The sequence below is a fragment of the Gambusia affinis genome, linkage group LG15, assembly GCF_019740435.1.
Source record: "Gambusia affinis linkage group LG15, SWU_Gaff_1.0, whole genome shotgun sequence".
NCBI lineage: Eukaryota > Metazoa > Chordata > Actinopteri > Cyprinodontiformes > Poeciliidae > Gambusia > Gambusia affinis.
This window is the reverse complement of record NC_057882.1, coordinates 6,342,294-6,364,938: the sequence shown is the minus strand read 5'-3', so window position 1 is coordinate 6,364,938 and position 22,645 is coordinate 6,342,294. Positions and strand designations below refer to the sequence as shown.

General features: G+C 44.6%; 3 protein-coding genes across 3 annotated transcripts; 1 reads left to right on the top strand and 2 right to left on the bottom strand.

The window, feature by feature from the left end:
• Positions 1-855: 855 nt before the first annotated feature.
• fam53c (family with sequence similarity 53 member C) lies at positions 856-9,082 on the bottom strand. The gene is made up of 5 exons (XM_044141731.1): positions 8,703-9,082; positions 5,801-6,159; positions 5,665-5,722; positions 2,227-3,224; positions 856-1,538 (listed from the first exon to the last, which is right to left on the bottom strand). Exons 3-5 carry the CDS (start codon positions 5,669-5,671, stop codon positions 1,251-1,253), a joined length of 1,293 nt encoding a protein of 430 aa, XP_043997666.1. The 5' UTR covers positions 5,672-5,722; positions 5,801-6,159; positions 8,703-9,082; the 3' UTR covers positions 856-1,250.
• A 1,537-nt stretch (positions 9,083-10,619) lies between these two features.
• Positions 10,620-17,663, bottom strand: slbp2 (stem-loop binding protein 2). The gene is made up of 9 exons (XM_044141728.1): positions 17,470-17,663; positions 16,023-16,178; positions 15,501-15,572; positions 14,677-14,757; positions 14,406-14,549; positions 13,443-13,595; positions 13,210-13,360; positions 12,129-12,255; positions 10,620-11,193 (listed from the first exon to the last, which is right to left on the bottom strand). Exons 1-9 carry the CDS (start codon positions 17,520-17,522, stop codon positions 11,129-11,131), a joined length of 1,002 nt encoding a protein of 333 aa, XP_043997663.1. The 5' UTR covers positions 17,523-17,663; the 3' UTR covers positions 10,620-11,128.
• A 101-nt stretch (positions 17,664-17,764) lies between these two features.
• Positions 17,765-20,824, top strand: zmat2 (zinc finger, matrin-type 2). The gene is made up of 6 exons (XM_044141729.1): positions 17,765-17,869; positions 18,842-18,941; positions 19,056-19,179; positions 19,257-19,330; positions 19,613-19,758; positions 20,315-20,824. The coding sequence occupies exons 1-6, from the start codon at positions 17,852-17,854 to the stop codon at positions 20,456-20,458; spliced, it is 606 nt and encodes a 201-aa protein (XP_043997664.1). The 5' UTR covers positions 17,765-17,851; the 3' UTR covers positions 20,459-20,824.
• The last annotated feature ends 1,821 nt before the right edge of the window (positions 20,825-22,645 follow it).

The following is a 22,645-nucleotide window of genomic DNA, read 5'->3' as shown; positions in this document are numbered from 1 at the left end:
TTTTATAGTTTTAAATCAGGATTATTTCACCAAACCAGTAAGACTCCAGTAAAAAATCTGATGAAGTCTAACTGAAAATTGAGGGAGTTTGTTCCTTGGGATTAATTTTTCCACTGGAGATTAAAACTCTCCATCTTCATACAAATCCCAGATTCACCTTTTTTAATGCCGAATTTAACAGATTCATGGCTGTAATTTGCATTTTATTGCAATCTAAAGATATTTTTCCAAGTTCCGTTTTGAACCCAAAGTTAATTCTCAGTTTGTATTAATATATTTCCATTATTTCTTAAATAATTTGTTGTTTTTGTGGCAAGATTACAGAGACTAAAACTAGAGATGAGTTGAAGTTTCTGCTTCACTCAACAGATTTTATGGTTTAATCCAAACCTAGATGACTGAACGATTTTAATTAAAACACCAACTGTTGTCACAAACTGTCAGAAGAAATCCATTGGATTCAATCTAAACACAGGTCACATGACCAGCAGGGTGTGATGTCTCACACACACACACACGCAGACACACACACACACACACTCAGTTGTAGTGTTTTCAGTGACAGTTGCGAATGTGCGAACACTCGGCTGAACAACAGCATCAGTGGCTTTTTGCCCTCAGTGACGACTGACAGGCGCCGCCGCAGCAACCCTGAATGCATCGCCATGAATGGGTCACATGACTGCAGCAACGCAAAATCATTTGTTTTTGGAGGAATTTAAATTCATAAATCTGCAGGTTTTCCACCTTTAAAAGGTCCTTGTGATTAAATTATTTTTTAGACTCTTGATTGTCTTTAAATGCAAAACTAACTTTTTAATCTCTATTTCAGATCAGAACTCACCTAATTCTTTATATCTATGAGAGTATTTATGTTTCATTTCATCTTTGGTGTGAAGATTATTCTGGGTTACGTTTCTGTGGCGGTTCAGGACCGCCTGGATCGGCCGCTGCAGCGCCGCGTTCGCCTCGTCAGACATGTTGGAAGTTACCTGGACCGCAGCTGGTACTGGTCCAACTGGAACGGACCAGTCTGTCCAGGTCTGCCGGCCGCCACATCATCACTGTTGCCAATAATCAGCTCGTCCAATGGGAGAAGATGTTGTTCCTGAGAGCTCTGCTGATTGGTGGCGAGAACTCGCCGAGTGTTGAGAAGATGGTGGGACAGGAAGAAGGGCTTGGGTAAGGTCATTTCAAAATAAAACTCAGATAGGAAACAGAAACAGAAAACAGCCTTCATTTACAACAAGTCAGTTTTCTTCTATCAAGTTCAGGTCCAGTTCTGTACAATCCCTCTCAAATACGGCCTGCTGTGCCGCCTCTCGCTCCTCCGCCTCCTCCTCTTCGTCCTCATCGTCCTCACGGCACTCCTCGTCACTCTCGCTCAGCGGCCCGATACTGGTGCGGCCGAGGCACTCAGCGGGCGAGCAGGAGCCCCGAAAGTCGCCCATGAAGGCCTCCATGCCCATGCAGACATCGCCGCCACAGGCAAACCTACCGCCGCCGCGCTCCAGGCACTGCGGGTCGATGCTGCGCGTCTGCAGGGATGAAAGGAGGCAGTCAACAAGAGGAGGGGCTAAACACAGAGATAAACATGGTGCTAAACTCGTTAAAGACGCTAAGCAAAGATATAAGGAAGGAGCTAAGCACTGCATTAAAGTCATAACACAAGAAGAAAGTAATTGAAATATGATAAGACGTAGCGAGAATAAAGGTGAGATAAAAAGACAACGTTTTAACATGATAAAAGTCGTAATAAAATGAGAATAAAACACCAGCATAAAGTTGTAATAACATGAGAATAAAGTCCATCCATCCATTTTCTGTTCACCCTGTGTCCCTAATGGGGTCTGGAGGGTTGCTGGTTTCTATCTCCAGCTACGTTCCAGGTGAGAGGCGGGTTCACCCTGGACAGGTCGCCAGTCTGTCGCAGGACACACAACCATTCACACACACACTCACACCTAGGGAGAATTTAGAGAGACCAATTAACCTGACAGTCATGTTTTTGGACTGTTTTGAACCCGGAGAAAACCCACCATGCACAGGGAGAACATGCAAACTCCATGCAGAAAGACCCTGGGCTGGGAATCGAACCCAGGACCTTCTTGCTGTAAGGCAACATCTCTACCAACTGCGCCACTGTGCAGCCCGAGAATAAAGTCGTAAGAATAAATTAGTATTATTAGCACGAAAAAATAGCAAACACGCCAACCAATCGGCTACCTGCGTCATCTTGGTGAAGTCGAGGACGGGTCGGGCGCAGGGTCGGTCGGGGTCGCGGCGCCGCTTCAAGCCCGGCTTCAGTAGCAGTAGGTCGCAGGGCTGCGAGTGGCAGCGCGGCAGCTGCGGCGGGAGACTGCGGCGGAGAGAAGACGGCGTGCTGCAGGCGGAAGAGGGCGAAGGAGGTACCGGCCCCCCAGCGGCGGCTCCGGCGGCGGCGTAGCCCGGCGGGGGCGGTGCCGCCTGGCTGGGGACCGGAGGCGGAGGAAGGAAGGTGGAGGCGGCCGAGTCTCTGATGAGCACTGGCGAGAGTGAGAAGCGCCGCTGGGGGGGCGGAGGCGGGTGAAGGGGAGAGGGCGATGACGAGCAGGAGGACGGGGAGGGAAAAAAGCAGCAGCAGGCTCCACCCCCTGCCGCCGCCTCACTGGGATCCCAGGGGAAGCTCCATGGCAATGGGGAGTCCGGCGACAGCGCCAGGCTGAAGAAGGTGGGGCTGGAAGAGGAGTGCAGCGACGAGGTCAGAGAGGAGCTGGGGGCGCGCAGCGGGCAGGCTCCGCCCCCCGCCATGCCCACGCCCCCTGCCGCCACCGCCACGCCCCCTCCCACCACGCCTCCGCCCGTGCCACCGTGGCATTGCTGGCGGCTGACGGGAGTCCAGACTCGAGAAGCGCTGGGCCGCCAGGTGTAGCGGCAACGCGATAGGTCCTCCGGCACCGACAGCGAGCGGCAGTGGCGCTTGGGGGGCGGGGGTGGAGGAGGGGGTGGTCCAGGCCCTGGGGGGGGCGGCGCCACCGCCCCAGACAGGGACAGCTCTGACGCCGAGGTGCTGGGTGCCAGGGGCCGCTGGGGGTCAGAGGGACCGCCCTGCAAGAGGTCGCCGGCCTCCTGAAGGTGGGCATTGGGGGGCACCAGGGGCACAGGGCCGGGGGGGAAACTAGAGCTCAGCAACCCCCCCTGAAGGCTGGTCTTAGAGGGAGGGCAGAGCTGCCAGTAGCTGCTCTCTGGGGAAACACAAACAGGAAGTGATTCTACAGGGATGAATTTTATTTTAGGTTTTATTCATGCAACAAACTGAACTAATAATACACCATGTTCCAAATTATGATGCAAGTGGTATTTTCTCATATTTTCTTAAATGGTCAATGCAAATGATGGTCAGTATAATTTTCAAGTCATGAACTATTACAGTATAAATCAAATTTTACAGAATAAAACTCCCCATGAGAACAGCGTTTAAAAAAAAATAGCAGTCTGAAACTGCACTGTTGCAAATTATTATGCACAGCAGATTTTCTAAACATTTTATGGATTATAAAGAACTGCAAACAGTCATTCTTTGAATGTGCAGCATTAAATGGTCACATGTACTAAAATCAAAAGCTATTTCAATCAAAACCATCTTAACAGATGAGTTACATGTTAACATAGAAACTTCTTTGGTATTTCAGAACAATTATTGAACTTGAGAGTTTGTGGAAAGTTTCTGCTTGAATTTCTCTGCAGGATGTCAGAATATCTTCCCAGAGCTGTTTTGATATTAACTGTATTAGACCCTCAGAGCTTCGGCTTGAGGAAACTCCAAAGGTTCTCAATGGGGTTGAGGTCAGAGGTCAGAGGAGGATGGTGAACACACCATGAGTTTCTCCCCTTTTTAGCCCATAGCAGCCAATGACACAGAGGTATTCCTTGCAGCAAGAGATGGTGGATTGTCATGAAGATGATTTTGCTACTGAAGGTTCGGCTCTTCTTTTTGAACCATGAAAGAAAGTGATCAGTCAGAAAGTCCAAATACTTTGCTGAGGTCATTTTCAAACCTCCATGGAGTCTGAAGGGCCCGACCAATGATTCTGGTTAGGGGCCCAATAGTAGGTTGATGCACCACAAGCCTCTGGAGGATCCTCCATCTTGACGCTCCAGAGGCATCAGCAGCTTCAAATAACTGTTTGCTGCTTTAAGATCATTTTAACAGCTGCTTTCTTAATCCTGTCAATGTGTCTAACAGAAACCTTCCTCATTTTGCCTTTATCTGTACAAACCCAACTCTGTTCTGAATCGGCCACAAATCTCTTCACAGTACGATGATAACAGTTCAATTTTCATTAAATATCTAATATTTTCATATCTTGTCATACGCCACTACACTATCTGATAATTTTTGTCTGTAGAGTTTCTTTCTCTTTCCCATATTGCTTGAAACCTGTGGCCTGCTTAATAATGTGGAACATCCTTCTTAAGTAGATTTTCTTTAATTGAGCTCACCAGACAAACTAATCAACCAGCTCTCTGAAATTTATAGTGATTCAAAGAGCCCTGACACACAATACCATAATAGTACAACAAAAAGTTTAATCTTTATGACACTTAAATTCAATTTGCATAATAATTTGGAACACAATGTAATAACCTAAATAAGTAGAAATCTTTAAAGCAACCATGACAGTTTTCTGTCTCTTCACTCTTATTTTTCTCCCTACTACTCTCCAGTTTGCTGGTATTTCAACTACTAACTCTGTTTTCTGTTATTTTTCTCTCCACAGAAGTGACACCTGGTCCGGCGTTCTGATTGGCTGTAGGGCTGGACTATTAATCAATGACAATATATATCGCAATAGACATGTGATCAATATCTACAGATAAGACATTTGACAGAATATTCAACAAATGAAATATTCACAGAACTCCAATCAGGAACCGCACGGTATTCTGGGAGATGTAGACATAAGTTGCTCAAACTATCACAGCCAGTTAAGCTAGCTGGGTGGCTTCAAATAACTCGCTCATTATTTGGTTGCCTATCAGCTAACTTACTGGTTGCCTAGCAACTCACTTATTGGTTGCCTAGCAACTCACTTGTTGGTTGCCTAGCAACAACCTGCTGAGTAACTTACATGGTAGCAGTTTAAGGTTTCGCAGCCGTGCTCATAACTAGTGGTGGACATTTTTGTATTGTGATGAATTTCTTATAAGAATTTTTATTTATGGTTCTTACGTTACATTGTAATTAATTATGTTTAAGACCTTCCAAAGCTGTTGTTATTGTTGGGTTAATTTTACTATTTTCTTCACAATAAAAACATCAATATATACCAATAAATTTGAAAATGCAGTTAAGTGTGATATAAATCGCACTTCTCGTATTACAAATGAGATTGTTTTTAAAGAGCAATATTAGTGTTTGTGGGGCTGTAATTGCTGTGACAGTTACAATCTCAAGGTTAGCTGAAACACATGTAATAAATACTTCTTATTGTCGCTTTTAGGGTTATCACAATACCACAAAATACCGTGATAAATTCATATTACCCAACTCTACTCAAAACTGCTTAAAAATAAAAAAACTAATAGCCAGAATAGTCGATAAATACTTGATGGCTAAAAGAATCTAGTACTTCTTAAGCCTCCTGCCTGAACAGCGGGCTGCCACTTCGGCCAAACACTCACCAGGCATCAAGCCATCTGGGGGCCAGCACTCTGGGAGGGTTTTCGGGTCCAGCAGGGACTGAAAGAAAAAGCTTTGGCGTCAGTGAAACTCTCAGATCTGAATGTTCATCTGGGTTTCTCTGGCTGAGTGCCTCACCAGGTAGTAGTCCCCCGGCTGAGCAGGGTCGCCTGCCAGAGTCTGTTTCCTCTCAGGCTCTCCACCAGCAGCGAGACCACAGCATGGTGGCAGCGGCCGAGGGGGGAGACAGGGGATGGTGGCGGGGAAGACGTGGGGTCAGGATGGGGTAAGAACAGGGAGGAGAGAGGGGGAGGAGGAAGAGGGAAGGGAGAGCTCTGGCCGTGTTTTTTTGCGATTTTTTTTTTTTTTGGTCCGTGACAGGAAGGAGAGGGGAGGGGCTTAAGGCAGAGACTCCGCCTCCTTACCCCCTCAGGCCCATGCAGCCCCGCCCACTAATACAAGGGCATCATAATTCACCTGTTGCCCTGGGAACACACCTGGCAAAGAGAAACACACGTTCAAGTTAGTATTGAAGAATCAAGCTACAAGCTGAATTTATCAATGCTTTTGCTCAGCTAATGAAACAAACAATGATAAAGAATGTTACAAATGGTTTAAAAACAATGGAATGCAAATTAACCGCAGACCCAACAAGACCATGCTACAACAAGACCATGCTACAACAGCTAGCTACGCTAAAATCAGATGTAACGGTTCCCATAGAGCCGAATTCAATGGTTCCCCTCAAGTGTCCCTCTATCTGGATCCAACTGTGGCCCTAGAGGTGGATGCAGCAGTGGGGTGCTAATGGGGCTTAAATGAAGGGGTAACACAAAAAAGGGGCATCAAAGGGGAAATAAAAGAGGTCATTTTAAAAGGGGGCTAACAGAGTGGCTAAAGGGGTGGCTTAACTGGACAGAAGGAAGATTGGCAAGTGGCTAACAGTAGGTAGAGTCAGAGTCTGTTTCCTCACTCTGACTGAAGCGTGCTCTCTATTCCTGAGAGGTCCACGGTACCCCTGTCGGGACACATGCTGATCACGGAAAATACTTCCCATCATCAAAGGTCCTTTTGAAAATATTTTTTTCCAAAAGCAACACGACTGTGTTAAGGTCTATAAATTTTTCTTCCCAATGATACCATTTTTATGTATATTGAAGCAAATAAAACACTTGAATTTTCCCAATAGTTTTCATACATAGTTTGAAAAGCCTGATTAGAACACATCATTCATGCTAATTCGAACGCCTCTCCTGACACGGTACTGAAACATTGTCCAAGAAAACCGGTTCGGGCGTCGCGAACAAATGACCAAATGAGCCAACAGTGATATCATCTCAGTCAAAAATTCTCTAAAATTCGATTTTTTAATAAACAAACAAAAAAATCCCTAAATCCTACCAGCAACATCAAGGAAACTATTAAAGATGAACAAAAATGGATGAATTTATTTTTTTTCAGTAGCCTATTTTATCTGTAGTAGAGAAGTTTTATTGACATCTGATGAAAAATGCTGATTTGGGGAGTGGTCAAAAAATACTCAATTTTGTCAATTTTTGAATTTTTTTTCCATCGGTCAAATTAACTTTGGAAGCATTTTTGCAGCCAAATAAATCTTTAGTGAACAGTCCCAGACCCTTACAAAAAAATTAGCCTGTTAAGACCACAAGCCCCAAAAATAGCTTTGGGGCTTGGTTTCAACATAGATTTTTTTAATATGGTAACCCAAAAATGCCATGTCTGCTGTTAGGGCCAAAATTGAAATTTGTCTTAATTTTCAAAATGACATTTTCAAAGAATCTGCATTTTTAAAGTAAGCTATTTATACTGTGCATTTTCATGTTTTGCAAGATGATTTACATATATTTAAAGAATGTCATTACCAATAAGTGTCAAATTGATTTATTTTTAAGTAATCGGCTTTCAAAAATCCCATCTTTTTCTACTCAAAGGTGGGTTTGTGGCAAGGTACACATATCCCCCAAATTCTCAAAAACCATTAGACATAATGGGCTGAATTTTTTTTCTCCTCTTTTCTGGTAATACACTTAATAGAAAAATGTATTTAGAATACTAAAAATCTAAGCAAAAAAAAAAAAAGACTGCTGGTACCTACTAACAATGTCACTAATAGGCTAATGGGATGGGTAAAAGAGGGGGTAGGAGGGCAAAATGGGGTATTTTAGGGAAACAGGGCTAACTACATAGCTACCAGAGGGGTAAAAAAAACTGATGTGATGGTTAACAGAGGGGAAATACCAGAAATACCATAGGGGTTAATTGAGAGTAACAGGGACTAATTGAGTGGTTCAAAGTAGGGGTGACTGAACAGAAGGAGGATTAACAAGGAGAGTACAACTGACAGGGCTAATGGGGCTAAAAGAGGGGTACGAGGGCCAAATGGGGTATTTCAGGGTAACGGGGACTACATAGCTAAGAAATGGGTAATAAAGGCTAATGGAGTGGCTAACAGAGGGGGTAACATTAACAGGAGTAAACTGGGGTGACAATGGCTAATGGGTTATAGGGTACAGGGGTAACAGAGGGGGTAACACTAAGGAGGGCTTACTGGGAATTATACGGGCAAATGTGTGTGTGTGGGGGGGGGGGGGGGTAATGGGTCTAAAATAGTGTATGGGGGTAACAGAGGGGGTAACAGTAAAACAAGGGCTAACTGGGGGCTACTGGGTAATAATGGGGCCGAATGAGAAGACTAATGAGGTTTTGGGGGTAATGGGGTGCGTCGAGGGGACTAACCGGGGGTAACAGCAGCAACCAGAGCCCAGATAGCGGCAGCTAACGGCGCTGTTAGCGGCACAGCCTGAATAAACAAGCGGAGATCCTCCGCTGATGCTCGGCTACAGGCCTGCTGCCTCCCCGCCAGCCTGGATGGTCACAGCGGAGCTGCTGGCACACACAGGCCGGTCCGCGGAGCCCCTTAGCGGGGACACGGGAGGCAAGCCCGCCGCAGACCGACCCGAACCACGACCGAACCGAACATGGAGTCGTTCCCCCTCCTCCCGGGTCCCAGGCAGCTTACCTGGTCTGGTGTCGAAGTGAGGCGGTTCCGGTGCTCGGTGTATTGACCCAGTATTACCGAGGAGCAGCGGCACCAAACCCACCGAAATGAATCAAAGCACGGATGATGTCGCTCGGCTCCGGTACCGACCCGCAGCTCGATTATGATCTCAGCGCGATGTCTCCTAATTATCCAGCATAATAATGGAAATCCTGCGCGCACACGCCCGTGAGCGGCGGGCATTCATAAATAACATTTACGGTGCCAGGAGGAGGATGAAGAGGAAGAGGAGGAGGCGGAGGAGGAGGAGGAGCGATGCTTCATGCTTCATCATCAGCACCTGCTCCTCTTCTTCTCTTATTTTACTCCTCCAGCCTCTGCAGACCGCAAACAGTCGAACATCAGGCCAGAAATCCTGCAGAAATAAAAAATAATCCAGCTGGACCAAAACAAGCCCGCAGCGCAGGGGATGATGGGAGCTGTAGTTCCCAGGCAGCTTGTTTACAGCAGCAGCTCTGATCCGCTGTTAAAGGACAAGCCTGCAGAAACCACAGTCCTGCAGCTGAGCACCTCCACTCTCACCTGTCCACATATGAACACGTCCACCTGTCTCTGCAGACACACACCTCCACCTGCAGAGCTTCCAAAATACACATTACAGGTCAAAACAAAACCAGGAAAAACTCATTAACATGAAAAAAGGTCGAAAATGCTTCTAAGCAGGTGGATCATGCATCCTATGTTGGAGGGCTGAACTTAGAAGGATACGGGAACCTGTTATGGTGCCCAAAGCAAAGAAAAAACAATAGGTCTGGGACTTAAACACGTTTATTTTTTATTAATTACATAGATTTTAATGAAATTAATTGCATTGTGAAACATGCACCTTTGTATTTGCATGTTTCTGGTACGCCCATAAATATGACGCACAAGCGACATTCGTTAACAGTAATGGCCGACGAAGCGTCTTCTCTCGGCACACTAAGGGTTAATCTAAGGGTTAATTTCTGCTTCTAAGCGATCTGATTGGAGACTGGAAAAGAATACTGTTGTGTTCACGTTGTGCTAAAAGGTGTTAGCCTATCACCGAAGCTATTTCAGCCTAAAATAGCAACTCAATGCTAACATGTAGCAGCTAATGTTAATGTCAGAGTCTACAGTTTTAAAGAAGCTCCATGAGTGATCTTCCTGAAACACCGGAAAGATGAACGGATAGGAAAACACTTTGCTCCAATGCTTAAAGAACAAGAAGAACAGATTAAAACTACAAATATCTGTCATGTTCTGCTCATGTCTGCTTATTCAATAATTTAGCAGCAAAAAAGTCTCAGGTAAAAATGTTCCTTGTTTTATGGATCATTTCAAATGTGATTTTATACTTTGAAAATAGCTTCATTAAAATAAAATAAAAAAAATTACAGTACATATATAGTTAGACCAATAGCAAAATGTCCCACCTGAAATGGCTCCATGTTCAACACTGAAATATTTAAGTTAAAATATTTCAGTGTTGTATACATTTATAGAAATGTAACATTAAAACACTTTGTGAGAGCTGATGAGTTTTAAAGTTTGTAAAACCATAACATGCCAAATCTTTTGGGCCACCCCCAAAATGAGGCCAAAGAGGCCTCTGCAAAAATGTAGCTCAGTTCTTCTGACTTGGAAAAAAAAAATTTAAAATTAAAAATCTAAATGATCCATATCTGACCAAAAGAAAACAAAATGGCATTAAAAAACCAGCCACAATAGAATATCTGCATAAAGAACTAATTCTTCATCCACTGGAACTTCAGTTGTAGAGCTGAACGATTCAGGAACATCTGGGCCATCCTTTTCTCTTCCAGAACCACCAGCGCAGAGCTGGCCCTGCACTGGTAGCAGGACCAGAACATCTTCTCCCAGTAGTCCCAGTTTGAAGCAGAGATCAGGTCAGGCTTTAGGTTTCAACTCTTTATTTACATCTTTATTAATCACATTTCACTTTACTCATAAAGCAGCAGGTAGAAGTAAAAGAAATCTCAGAACACAAAAGTGGCAGCACTTCGACTCCACTGATCAGGAGCTTAATTTTTAAAAAGAAACATGAGGAGGAGCAGCGGAGGATGAAAGTGAAGAACCGAGTGACGAACGGGACAAACTGGTGACGTTCCCTCAGTGCAGGATTCCGGCGTGATGCAGGTGACTGTGCACATTCTGACGCAGTTCAACTAAAACTAGTGCTAACAGTAAGGCGTCCAACCGCCGGGGGCCCGGACCGGACCGGGTCACGCGCCGCTGCAGGGTCGCGTGCCACCGGCAGTGACGTAGGTTTGTGGTGATCTTTAAAATTCGAGTGAATTTCTGGCTCCAAAACCCCAGAACATTGGGAAGAGTTCAGAATCAACAGGAAACAGGTCAGGTCCAGTTCAGGCAACATCAGGTCCAACGGGGCTTGGATCGGGTCATCAGTACGGATTCCAGAAGAGCTGGTCGGAGAACACAGGAACCTGCTGGTCATCAGAGCCGAAATCTGAGGAGACAGATCCGAGGAATAACAGTTAAATTGTAGATCTGGAAAAAGGTTCTGGGTCCGGTTGTGACCTGCAGGAACAAAAATTAATACAGATAGCTTCAGATTTTAATCTGCTTCCAGAAAAAGTCAGTTGGTTAAAAATTATTCTAGATTAAAGTTTTCATTCATTCAGAAACTAAAGTGCGTCAGTGCAGGGTTTCACATATCTGCTGCCCCCAAGTGTTCAACAAGAGTAACTGCAGGTTCTAGGACTTCTATGGAAGAAATAAGACAAAGTCCCTGCTGGACCCACCTTGACGTTTGTTCAGTCCGCTTGATAAAGTCTGGTTAGTGAGGTGTGAACGTTAATGATTCTACAAACCTCGGTCTGGGTTTGGTTGAAGTGAACTCTGGTTCGGTTTGAATTCATATGTGAACGCCAAGCGGACCAGAGACTGCTCCAAAAGCAGGAAGGGGACTACAGTACAGGGCATTCTGGGTAAGCACAACCAAAGCTGATGTGCTAGCCTAGCAAGAGAAATTACTTGTGGTATTTAACCAAAGACAAGACATAAATCCTCCAACCGCTAAAAAGCACTCCAATTTAGTTTCCATTTAGGGAAAGAGGAAGTTGCGCTCAGTGTCTTCAGAGGTTTACATGTTGTTTCCTTCAGTGGTTCTTGGTGCAGCGCCCCCACAGGCCAGGAGGGGGATCAACCCTCAAAGGGTTTTGTTGGTTTGACTTAGAGCAGAGACAAAGAACAGCAGCTGGAGACGGAACAGATAAAGATTTGGACCCAATAGAACCAAGTCAACCAGACGATCAGGAGGAAACACAACCTTAGATCCAAATCTACCAGAAATAAAACTAAAATATATAGATTTTTTAAAGTTATGACCCTGGTTCAGTTAGAGATTGGAAGGTGTTATGTGAGGGATGAGTGTGGCCTCACCAGGGGTGTGATCGGTCTCCATCAGGTGGCGGAGCCAGTCGTTCATTCCGTCATCAGGGGTTAGCTGACTCCTGCTGGAGTAGCTGAGGCCAGGAGGAGAGCGAAGAGCCCGGTGGCTTGTCTCCGGCTGCCGGACAAAGGAAAACAGGTCGGTCATGCAGAGTTCTGGCTCAGAACCGCGTTCAGACGTCATTAAGTCTACCTGCAGCACTAACCAATCAACTGGATAAAACCAGTTTTAATCACCCCGCAGGGTTCTGTTATGAACCAGCCCTGAGGAGAACCATACACGTCTCCATGTTGGGAATCAGGCTCACAGGGTCAACGTGAAACACTTCAGTGATCAGGGGCCAGGCTCGGTTCCAGACCCGTTTAAATCGCCAAGCTTTTCCAGTTACGCTGCAGCTGGTTAATCAGCGAGTGTATGAGGAGAAGCTAACCCAAGGTTAACCCAAAGTCCGCGACCCATGAGCCCAGATAAAGACTTTGGGATATCTGCAGTCTGTCAGAATCCAAATATTAACCTATAAACTGGTTGGTCTAGATTTACTTTAGTTTCAGTCAAAGAAGCAAACCTTTTGAGTGTATGATGTGGTTTTAAAACCATAGTCAAGACTACTGCACAACCAGCAGTGGCTACTTCACATGGCACTACAAACACTGTATGCCAACAATTTCTCTTAACGTTTCCTTCAAAGAAACAAGTACAAGTTGCATGGGGCCAGCCTAGGTGAAGCTGCTAGCCAATCCAATGCTGACAAACAGCAGATTAAGTAGACAATCCAGTGGATGACCAAGCTAGGCATGTTAGCCACTTGCTTAGTTACCGGGCCGCCATCATTAATGAGATCAGTAGATGGCTTTGGGACAGATATAGCCTCTTGCTACAAGGAAGTAGCCCCTGCTGGGTGAACAATAGAAAGCTATATAAATACCGACATATGACTGATCACTCCCTGACCTGCAGGACTGATAAGCAGCTGTAGAAAACTAGCTAGATGTTTACATCAGACCGTCATTGATTGGAGGCAGAAACCACTTCCTCCTGCAATAATCAGCAAGTACAGAGGCAAGGCCTTACTGGGGACAGCGGGACGTTCCAGGCTCCAGGAACATCCACAGACAGAGGAGACACCGAGGAGGCATCAGAGGCTGCAGGAGTCTCCTTCTCTCTCTGCTTGTCTCCTCCGTCCTCGCACAGGTCCGACGTCATCTTGGCCAGCTGGCTCTGCCTGCAGACACCAGAGGAGGATGAGACGCTGTGCTTTCTGCAGCTGAGAACGTCCAGCAGGGGGCGGCACAGGCTCCACCTACAGCTGCTCCACCGGGTCGGGCGTGTCGCTGGCCGGAGGGTCCCACAGGTGCAGCGCGCGCCTCCACAGACGCACCTGCATGTCCCAGGAGCGCCGGCTGTACTTCCGGTACTTGTTGGGCGTGGCTGGATGGAGCTTCGGGTCCCGCAGGTGTCTGAGGAGGAGATCAACCAATCAGGGGGCGGAGCCTAAGCCTTCAGAGTACAAGTGGGCATTTATCATGATAATTTATTATTAAAAACTTCCTAAACTGTCCATATAGTGATTTAAATATTTTCTCCACTATTTATGCCATGAGTATGTTATTACACATCAAATTTGAAAATATGTCTAATTGCAGCTATTGTGTGCAGTTCAGTGATACTGGTGACTAGTGTCCTACAGCAGGACCCAACAGGGGGCGCTGTGGAGGACACGGAGAGAAGAAGAGGGGGGGGGAAAAAAAAATGCAAAAATTAAATTAACAAAAATGTATTCCCAGAAATGTTTAAATCTTTCATTTATCTTGATTTTTTTCCGTTTTCCAATCTTTTTTTGTTAAATACAAGTTTAAATAACTTATTTAAATGTAATTTACTTGGCTGCCAGTCATATTCATCAAGTTGTGTTGCTCCTCAGGCTAGCAGCTAGAAATGGAAACATTGCTGACAAGACAAAGGAGCCATGATTCAGCAAATCATAAGAACTTAATTTATATTAATGTGATGAATAAAACTTACATATTTTCCTGTAATCGAAAGACGGGACTGTGTTGAAAAATATATTCCAATAAAATATAATTTTCTGCCAAGGTTATCTAAAATTCAAATGGTTTGAAGTTATCATTTATGCTAAATGAATTTAATTAAATGGTGAAAAAAATAATAATCATCCTAATAGTTAATGTTTCTTTATCCACTGACTGTGGGTTTATTAAAAAGTAATTAATAGTTTGCATCTCCCAACTCCAGAGATGGTTTCTCACTTGGGGACCTGCTGCAGGTAGTTCTGGTAGCCACTGGTGTTCTTCCCGTACTGGATCTGCTTCTGGCGACGCTTCAGGACCGCCGCATTCGTCTCGGTGTTGGCCGGGTCCGGCAATCGGGGGTAGCAGCGGGGGAACGGAGCCCTGCAGGAAACGGAGGCCGAGCCATCACCATGGAGACCAAACCCGCCATAAAGCAGGCCGAAACTGGCTGCGCAAATCAGCCGAGGTTCAAACAAACCCGACCAATCCGGGTCACCGTTGCGCTGACCTTTTCCCGTCCACGTCGTCCGTCCCCACCGCCACGCTGCTGGTGGACACCTTGAGGATGCAGCGCTCCAGGATGGACGGCCTGCCGAGGAAAACCTTAAGAATCAGCAACTCAAAAACACATTTTCTAAAACTGCTGCCTTAAAAATGAGGACATTTTGACATTTTTAAACAATAAAACAGTAAGTAGAAGGTTTGGTTATTAAAGGATGAATACTTCATCTAAATTTTGGCCCCAGCGCCGCACTTTGGGTACTCCATCCATCCATCCATTTTCTTTACACCCTTCTTCCCTAAATGGGGTTGGGAGGGTTGCTGGTGTTTATCTCCAGCTGCGTTCCGGGTGAGAGGCGGGGTTCACCCTGGACAGGTCGCCAGTCTGTCGCAGGGCAACACAAAGACATACAAGACAAACAACCATGCACACACACACTCACACCTAGGGAGAATTTTGTAGAGAAACCAATTAACCTGACAGTCATGTTTTTGGACTGTGGGAGGAAGCTGGAGAGAACCCACGCATGCACAGGGAGAACATGCAAACTCCATGCAGAAAGATCCCCAGACGGGAATCGAACCCAGGACCTTCTTGCTGCAAGGCAACAGCTCTACCAACTGCGCCACTGTGCAGCCCACTTTGGGTACTCCTGCATTAAAAACACTTTTCAGACTGAAGGTTTGTCCTGATCATTTTCCATCCAGCAGCAGCCTGAAGTACTGAATGAAGTGGATCCAGACAGCTTTAAGAGTCTGGATCCCAGAAAGAAAACAATGAAGTTCTGCGGTGCAGAGAAGCAGCTCGGTCGGGTCGGTGGAGACACAAACCTGCGAGGCTTGCTTCGCTCTCGTCCTCGAAGTCCGCTTGCAGCCGGGGGAGACAGGATGGGAGACGTGTTGCTGGAAAACCAGAAGGAAAACCATTATGGTGCAAATAGCCAACACAATGCAGACAATTCAGAAGATCACTCAATAGGAAAATAAAAAATAAAAATCTGGAAACACCAGCTTCCCGAAGAGAGAAAAAAAACTTCCAACATGACGTTGAGTAAAAGTGAGAATAAAACTCTCTACGAAGTCTTGCTGCAGTATAACAATAATAATAATAATAACTTAAAGTTGGGCTTTTATTTTTTATTCCATGGCAGAGATCTGTTTTTATAAAAAAATAAATTAAAATAAAAAATAAAAAAATCCAGCTGTGCTGCCCCCTGGAGGGAAGGAACCTGAACTGCAGTCGGGATCAAAACAAAATAAGACCAGCTGCAGGTTAATTATCCATCCCTTCCTATAGGGGGCAGCACTTACCAGAATTCCCGGTAGCAGTCGATGGCCAGGTGAGCCACCTACCTGACCAGCGTGTCGTAGACGGAACTGCAGCCGGGGAGGAGCCACGGTTCGGGGGAGGAACTTCCCGAGGCGGCAGGCATCAGGTCGGGAACGCCGCTCCACATGGCCGCGGACCAAGAATTGGCACAAACACACGACCAGGGGCTGGAAGAGAAGCTGGCAGAACCGGGTCAGAGGGACATTTCTTTACTTCAGTTTTTCCGCCCCACAATATTTAGACTTTGTTTGATAAACTAGTAAAGTTTGTTTAATCTCAAAGCTTTTTACATTTTCACCTAAAGATCTGAATTTAAGTTAGAAAACAGCTGTTCTGTACAGTAAAATATTTCAAGCATTTATTTATGCATTTTCAAGTTAAAAATCTCAAATTTGTGAAAAAAATAATTTCTAAGCCTGAGTTTTACATCCGACCAATAAAATTATTTTAATCCATAGACATTTCTCCTCTTCTGCTCTCCACAAGTTCCTGCATCCATGTGGTGTTGCATGGAGGAGGTTCTGATTACTCTGCTAGAACTTCAGCTCATCTTCATCGTTGGTTCTGGCGTCTCATGTTCCTCTTGACTCCATAGATTCTCCATGAGGTTAAAGGTCAGATCAGTTTGCCGGTGTTACCATGGTGATTAAAGCAGGTGCTGTGGGTCGGTACCAAGTCCAGCTGGAAAATGGAAGCGGGAGGAGCTCTAAACTCCTCCACTGCATTGACTGAATTCCAGAAGACCCAATGGACCAGAACCAGGTGATGTCATGGTGACCCAGATCATCACCAACAGGAAGCAATCTGGTTCTCTCCACCCTTCCTCCAGTATACAAAGAACATTTTATTTTGCTTCACAATCCTCTCAAGGTCGACTTCAGTTTTATTACTACCACACTTTATCCTTCCACTCAGCTTTCCATTATGTTTTGATACATAACGCTGAACGAACAGCTTCTTTAGGTGTGACCTTTTGTCACTTAAATGTGCAGAAAGCGAGTGTCTGGGTCAGCAGACTTCCTCATGACTGAATTAATTATCAATTTTATTGATTTAATCATCTGAAAAACTCTACAGTTTATTACCCGTAAGAGGGGAAAAAAAGTTTTACATTTAAATTTATCAAAACCAAAAAACGTTTGGGTGACGCCCCAGGTGGAAATCAGTTGTTTGTTTTTTTTTTGACTGATTCTGGGTGATACCCTCTGAATTCACACCACTAAGCCTGGGAGGTGAAACTAAGGACCAAACACAGCAAGAGTCTGAACCAGCTGGTCCAAATGGGTCAAGAAATAAATCCAAAATAGGTTCAAAGCTCAGAACTTTAACATTTAGAGTGCAATCAGTTTAACAGCCAACAGGTCAGAAAGATAGAGCTCAATGTAAACTACAGGAAAGAGTTTCCTTCTAAATTAGAAACTGGTTCTACAAACTCTGCCTGCAGGTTCTGGTTCTGTTTCTGGTTCGTACCTGGAGGACAGCAGCGGGCTCTGGGCTGCGGGTTCCACTCCGCTGGTTGACATTTCTGCTCTTCTCTTCAGACAGACACGCCATCATTCTGATTCTCAGCCTTATAATGAGGCGCACCTGCGGCGCTGGAAAGGGGGCGGGGCCCAAAGCTCACCTGACCACACCTGGGTTACCTTCCGTCTCTGGCGCTTCTCTTCTGAAACTGTCATAATTTAACAACCAGTTTACTCACTTCCGCTCACCCGTAGAACAGCATTTTACCTGTTTATATTTTCCTCTGTTAAAATCTGCCTGGTTTGTCATCATTACCTCCTGCAGGGGGCGCTGCTAATCACAAATTTAAAAGACAGTTTCAGCCATTTCCGGTAATCGAGTAAACAAGATGGCGTCAGGCAGTGGGGTGAGTTTTTCACTATTATAGTAAATATTTCATTTGTACTTTATAAACATCCAGCCTTAAGTGTCTGTAACTATTCGGGTTTCTCCGTCGACCGGAACCGCCCTCTGCTCCACCTGAAGCCGTTTATAGAGCTTCTGAGCGCTGATGCTAGCGGCTAGCATGCTAACTGACGGCGACGAAAACAATAACCAGGCTTTTAGTCACAGTTTGTGACCATATGTAAATTTAAACTTGAGCTTCAGTCGGTACCAATCGTTCGTGTGTCTCTGGTTTTATTCTAAAGCAAAACTGATGATAAACGCTTAGCTTTTAGCAGAAGCTCAGCTAACAGCTACAACCCAACTTCCGGTCTGTCAAAATAAAATAATTCTTTGCTTGAACAGTGATTTTAAAAAACTAATTGTATGAGATTTAAAAAGTAAGAGTCATAATTCTGTATTAAAGTAGAAAATAATGTTTTTAACCCTCTTGCTGTTACTTAATTGAATCTCACTTTAGGTTCTACATCATTATCTGTATCATCTTAAAGAATAAAAAATGCATAGAATTATTTATTCAGTTCAACAATACTTTATTTATCACTAAAGGGAAATTAAATGTTGCTGTAACTGATCACCTGAGTATCTTCAGAGAATCCTTGTTCATCTCCAGTAGCAGTCATGGAAGAAATCGGTAGAGGCCTCTGACTGAAGACTTACTGTATGACAGCAATGTTTAAATCTTTTCAGGTTCCTGAGGAGCTATAACTACTATAAAAAATTATTATATGATAAAGTGAAGTATTTATAATATAAACATCTTCATCATTGCTGAAAAACACATCTGGCCAAAGGTTAATTTTTCAGAATTTATTTCAGTTTACTTCTCACTGATTCAGAACAAAAATCGTTCAATCTGGAAAGGAAAACTGGAGGTTTCTGAGGATCCGTTTCTCTGGAAGTTTTTCTCATGTTCAACTCTGACCTCTTCCAGTCGAGTAAGAACGACTTCCGTCGGAAATGGGACAAAGAGGAGTACGAGTCTCTGGCTCAGAAACGTCTGGTGGAGGAGAGGGAGCTGGAGAAGAGGGATGGTGAGGAGAACTGTCTCCAACATGACTTCACTTCTTGTTTCTGTCTGCTGATTAGAAGCAGAGCTCTGATTTCCCAGGGGTCATAGGTTAAAGCTTTTCTCTGCGTTCCTCCAGGGAAGATTGCTCCGCCTGTCAAGCGGGAACTCCTGCGTCACCGGGACTACAAGGTGGACCTGGAGTCCAAGCTGGGGAAGACCATCGTCATCACCAAGACGACGCCACAGGCCGAGATGGGCGGGTGGGTGTGCAGAGTTGGCTCCGCCCCCACGCCGCCTGGCCAGTGCTGACTCCTTGTTTCTTCTTCTGCTGTTCCAGGTACTACTGCAACGTGTGCGACTGTGTGGTGAAGGACTCCATCAACTTCCTGGATCACATCAACGGAAAGAAACGTGAGTCCTCACACCAGCAGCAGTTACCATGGAAACGCTGTGTTTTGGCTTAGTGTGAGTCCAGCAGCTGAGCCGGCTGACTCAGACTTGTCTCTCTAGTCTGGACTTGAGTCTTGTAGCCATAGTAACCAGTTGCTAAGAATTAGCCGCTGATAGCTGAAAGAGCAGCCATTATTTTCACTGCAGTAGAGATGGTGGTCCTAATAAAAGTCAAAGTCCTAATATGTAAACTGTGTGTGTGTGTGTGTGTGCGTGTGTGTGTGTGTGTGTGTGTGTGAGCAGACCAGAGGAACCTGGGCATGTCGATGCGGGTGGAGCGCTCGTCTCTGGATCAGGTGAAGAAACGCTTTGAGGTGAACAAGAAGAAGCTGGAGGAGAAGCAGAAGGAGTATGACTTTGAGGAGCGAATGAAGGAGCTGAGGGAGGAGGTGAGTCAGGCTACGCCCCCTGCTGGCCCCCCGATGTTACTGCGCTCCACACATGCACAGTAAATCCATCAGAAACAAAGCAGATTCCCAATCCAGACCTTATTTACTTTCTGTCTTAGAAATCAATTAATTTTTATTTTATCTGTATAATTAGTAGTTGAGTTTATCCAGAAAATAAAATGTTAATGAGGGAGCATTACTGCCAGCTACTGGTGAGGAGTTTGGGCCAAATGTTGCCCAAAGAAAGAAATGACTGTTAACACTAGAATCTGCCCAGGTGCTTTTTACTTCTGAAGTCTTTCTGAGATAAAGCAGCAGGTCTAGTTTTGGCTATGATTGGTTGATACAAGAAACAAAATAAGACTCAATATACCAAATCAGGAGTTAAAATTTTTTTGGTTTAAATTTAATCCTTCTTTCTATCTACAATGCCCCTAATCACCTCGCTGCAGGTCCTGGTCAAGCTGGTCGGTTGATGGTCTGTACTGCAGTCTGTTTAGTCAGAGTGACGCCTCTTGTCCTCATAGCCTCTCTCTGCGGTCCGTGTCTCCTGCAGGAGGAGAAGGCGAAGGCCTACAAGAAGGAGAAGCAGAAGGAGAGGAAGCGGCGAGCCGAGGACGACGTGGAGCTGGAGGAGGACGACGAGATGGCCGCCGTCATGGGATTCTCCGGGTTCGGCTCGTCCAAGAAGAGCCACTGACTGCTGCATACTGGGACCAGTTCCTGCTGCACACTGGGACCAGTTCCTGCTGCACACTGGGACCAGTTCCTGCTGCACACTGGGACTAGTTCAGAGACTCAGATCAGGACTCGTCCTGCTCTTTATTCCCAGGCAGACTCTTATTTTGGCGGGTTGTGTGGCTCTGAGCAGCCGGTTGGTCAGACGCCGTGGCCCAGTAGGCGGTTCTCCTGCGGAGTCGGACTGCGACCCGCCAGCCAATCAGCATCCAGCGTCGTCTGGGTTCACTGCGTTCAGCGTTTCTGTTGAAAGTGGAAATGATTGGAATCAGGAAGAGAAGTTGCTTTTATTTCTGTTCATATTTTAATAAAATCTTTGACTTCTGGACGGTTGTTGTAGTTTCAGCTGCTGAAACGTTTTAATCGCATAATTCAGTTCATCTGCAGGATGATGGATTATTAATCTGATCATTTTAAAGCAGATTCTTTCTGATCCGAGACGCTGAGCGGGTTCAGCCTCTCTCTGCAGCGCCGCGGCGTTTGATCAACAGGAAGTAGACAAGGAAGTTGGTTGTTTCCTCTGAGAGGCTGATAAATGACCAGAACCATCTGATCATCCAGATCAGAACAAAATGTTATTTTTACTGTGCTGAGCATCTATATCCTGGATGTTTACACAAAAAAATTAAAAATTACATTAGAAAATTACTTTTTTTTTTTTTTTTTTCCAGAATCACACAGTGAAATATTTCAGCCTTCATTTGTCCAGAATCATGTTCTGGTCCATGATTCTGGACCAGAGAACTAAACAGAAATCAGAATATTCCATGAGATCAATAAAACAATTTAAACAGAAAAACGTTCTTCAGTTCTGGTCTGGGCTCCTTGAGCTTTAATTACTGCATCAGTGGCATGAAGGAGCTTCTGCTGATAAAACCTTCACCTTCATCGTTGGTTCCTCCTCTTCCTCCAGACTCTGCAGGATGTCTGTTTGATTCTAAATTAAATGGAAACTTTTATGTTCATCACACTGCTCTTAAAGGGCCGGTATCATATTTTTCAGTCACATAATTCCATTTTATAGCACAATCAAGTGACTATTTTACCTTCAGTTATTTATTGCCTTACAATTGGGCCTCTGTCTCTTTAAGAAGCTCCTGCTCTTTCCGACACTCAGAACGTCATGAAACCGATTACAACCGTCATTAGGAGTTCAGTAGATGTGGAGTTCCTAGGTGTTTGCTAGTTGCTGCTGCTGCTAGTTTGCAGGAGCGGGGTGGGAGGTGGAGCTTTGTTGAAATAGGCGCATGACTTTCTGAATGGTTACCATGGAGACCAGGGCAACACTCCAGGTTTGTTTTTAATGCGAGTACAACACAACAGGATGTAAAGCTCACAAAAGTCTTTTTTTCATAATACTGCCCCTTTAATTTTTTGCACTTTTTTCCTTCCACTCAACTTTCCTTCAGTAGCACAGCACTCTGAACAACCATCTTCACCTTTTGTGTTCAGGAAACCTTCGCAGGTGTTTGGAACACCAGAAGTTTCTAATATTTAACATGTTTCTGAGAGTTTTTATTCTCTTTAACTCATAATCATCAAATATTAACATTTTCATGCTATATTAGTGGAATATGATTTTTTTCTGAAATAAGGAGCAGAAATCTTGAATAAAAAGATTTTATTACACACTCAAAGTTCAAATTACATAAAAACAAAAACAATTAATAATGTCTCCAAAGTACAGATGAGTATTTTACGGCACTGTATTTAACATTAGTCAACAGTAAGATAATTCTGTTGTTAGACTCGTTTAGACAACAAATAATTTATACATAAGCTTTCTTAAAGCAGCCATCGAAGTGTTGACGCATACAAACAGTCCACAGGCACTGGTCCATCTGGGCCTTTTAACTAAAGTATTAATGCATCATTAACTAAAGTATTAATGCATCATTAAGTAAAGCCTTAATGCATCATTATAAGCCACATTCAGTCTTTGAAGACTGGCTTTTTAAAAGTTGCACCACAAATGTGCAGTGATGTACAATGTGATCTAAACAAGTTCAGTTTCACTTCATCAGAACAGAATCCAAACTTATTTGCCTGAGCGTATAACATTCAAACGTGACGGTCTGTCAACACATGGCCAAGATACTTTACTTCATTTGAGACGTTCAATAAAATCCCAGACAACTTGAAATTTGGG

Bases quoted from the DNA above. Each gene is read 5' to 3' on its own strand.
- fam53c (XM_044141731.1), bottom strand. The intron at 1,539-2,226 runs GTAGCCGATTGG...TCATCCCTGCAG, and splicing joins ACTTCACCAAGATGACGCAG to ACGCGCAGCATCGACCCGCA.
- slbp2 (XM_044141728.1), bottom strand. From the start codon at position 17,522: ATGTCAACCAGCGGAGTGGAACCCGCAGCCCAGAGCCCGCTGCTGTCC. The intron at 16,179-17,469 runs GTACGAACCAGA...CGGTTCTGCCAG, and splicing joins AGCCCGCTGCTGTCCTCCAG to CTTCTCTTCCAGCCCCTGGT. The intron at 13,361-13,442 runs GTAGGTGGAGCC...TGGTGTCTGCAG, and splicing joins CCCGACCCGGTGGAGCAGCT to GCAGAGCCAGCTGGCCAAGA.
- zmat2 (XM_044141729.1), top strand. The intron at 18,942-19,055 runs GTGAGGAGAACT...GCGTTCCTCCAG, and splicing joins GGAGCTGGAGAAGAGGGATG to GGAAGATTGCTCCGCCTGTC. The intron at 19,331-19,612 runs GTGAGTCCTCAC...GTGTGTGAGCAG, and splicing joins TCACATCAACGGAAAGAAAC to ACCAGAGGAACCTGGGCATG.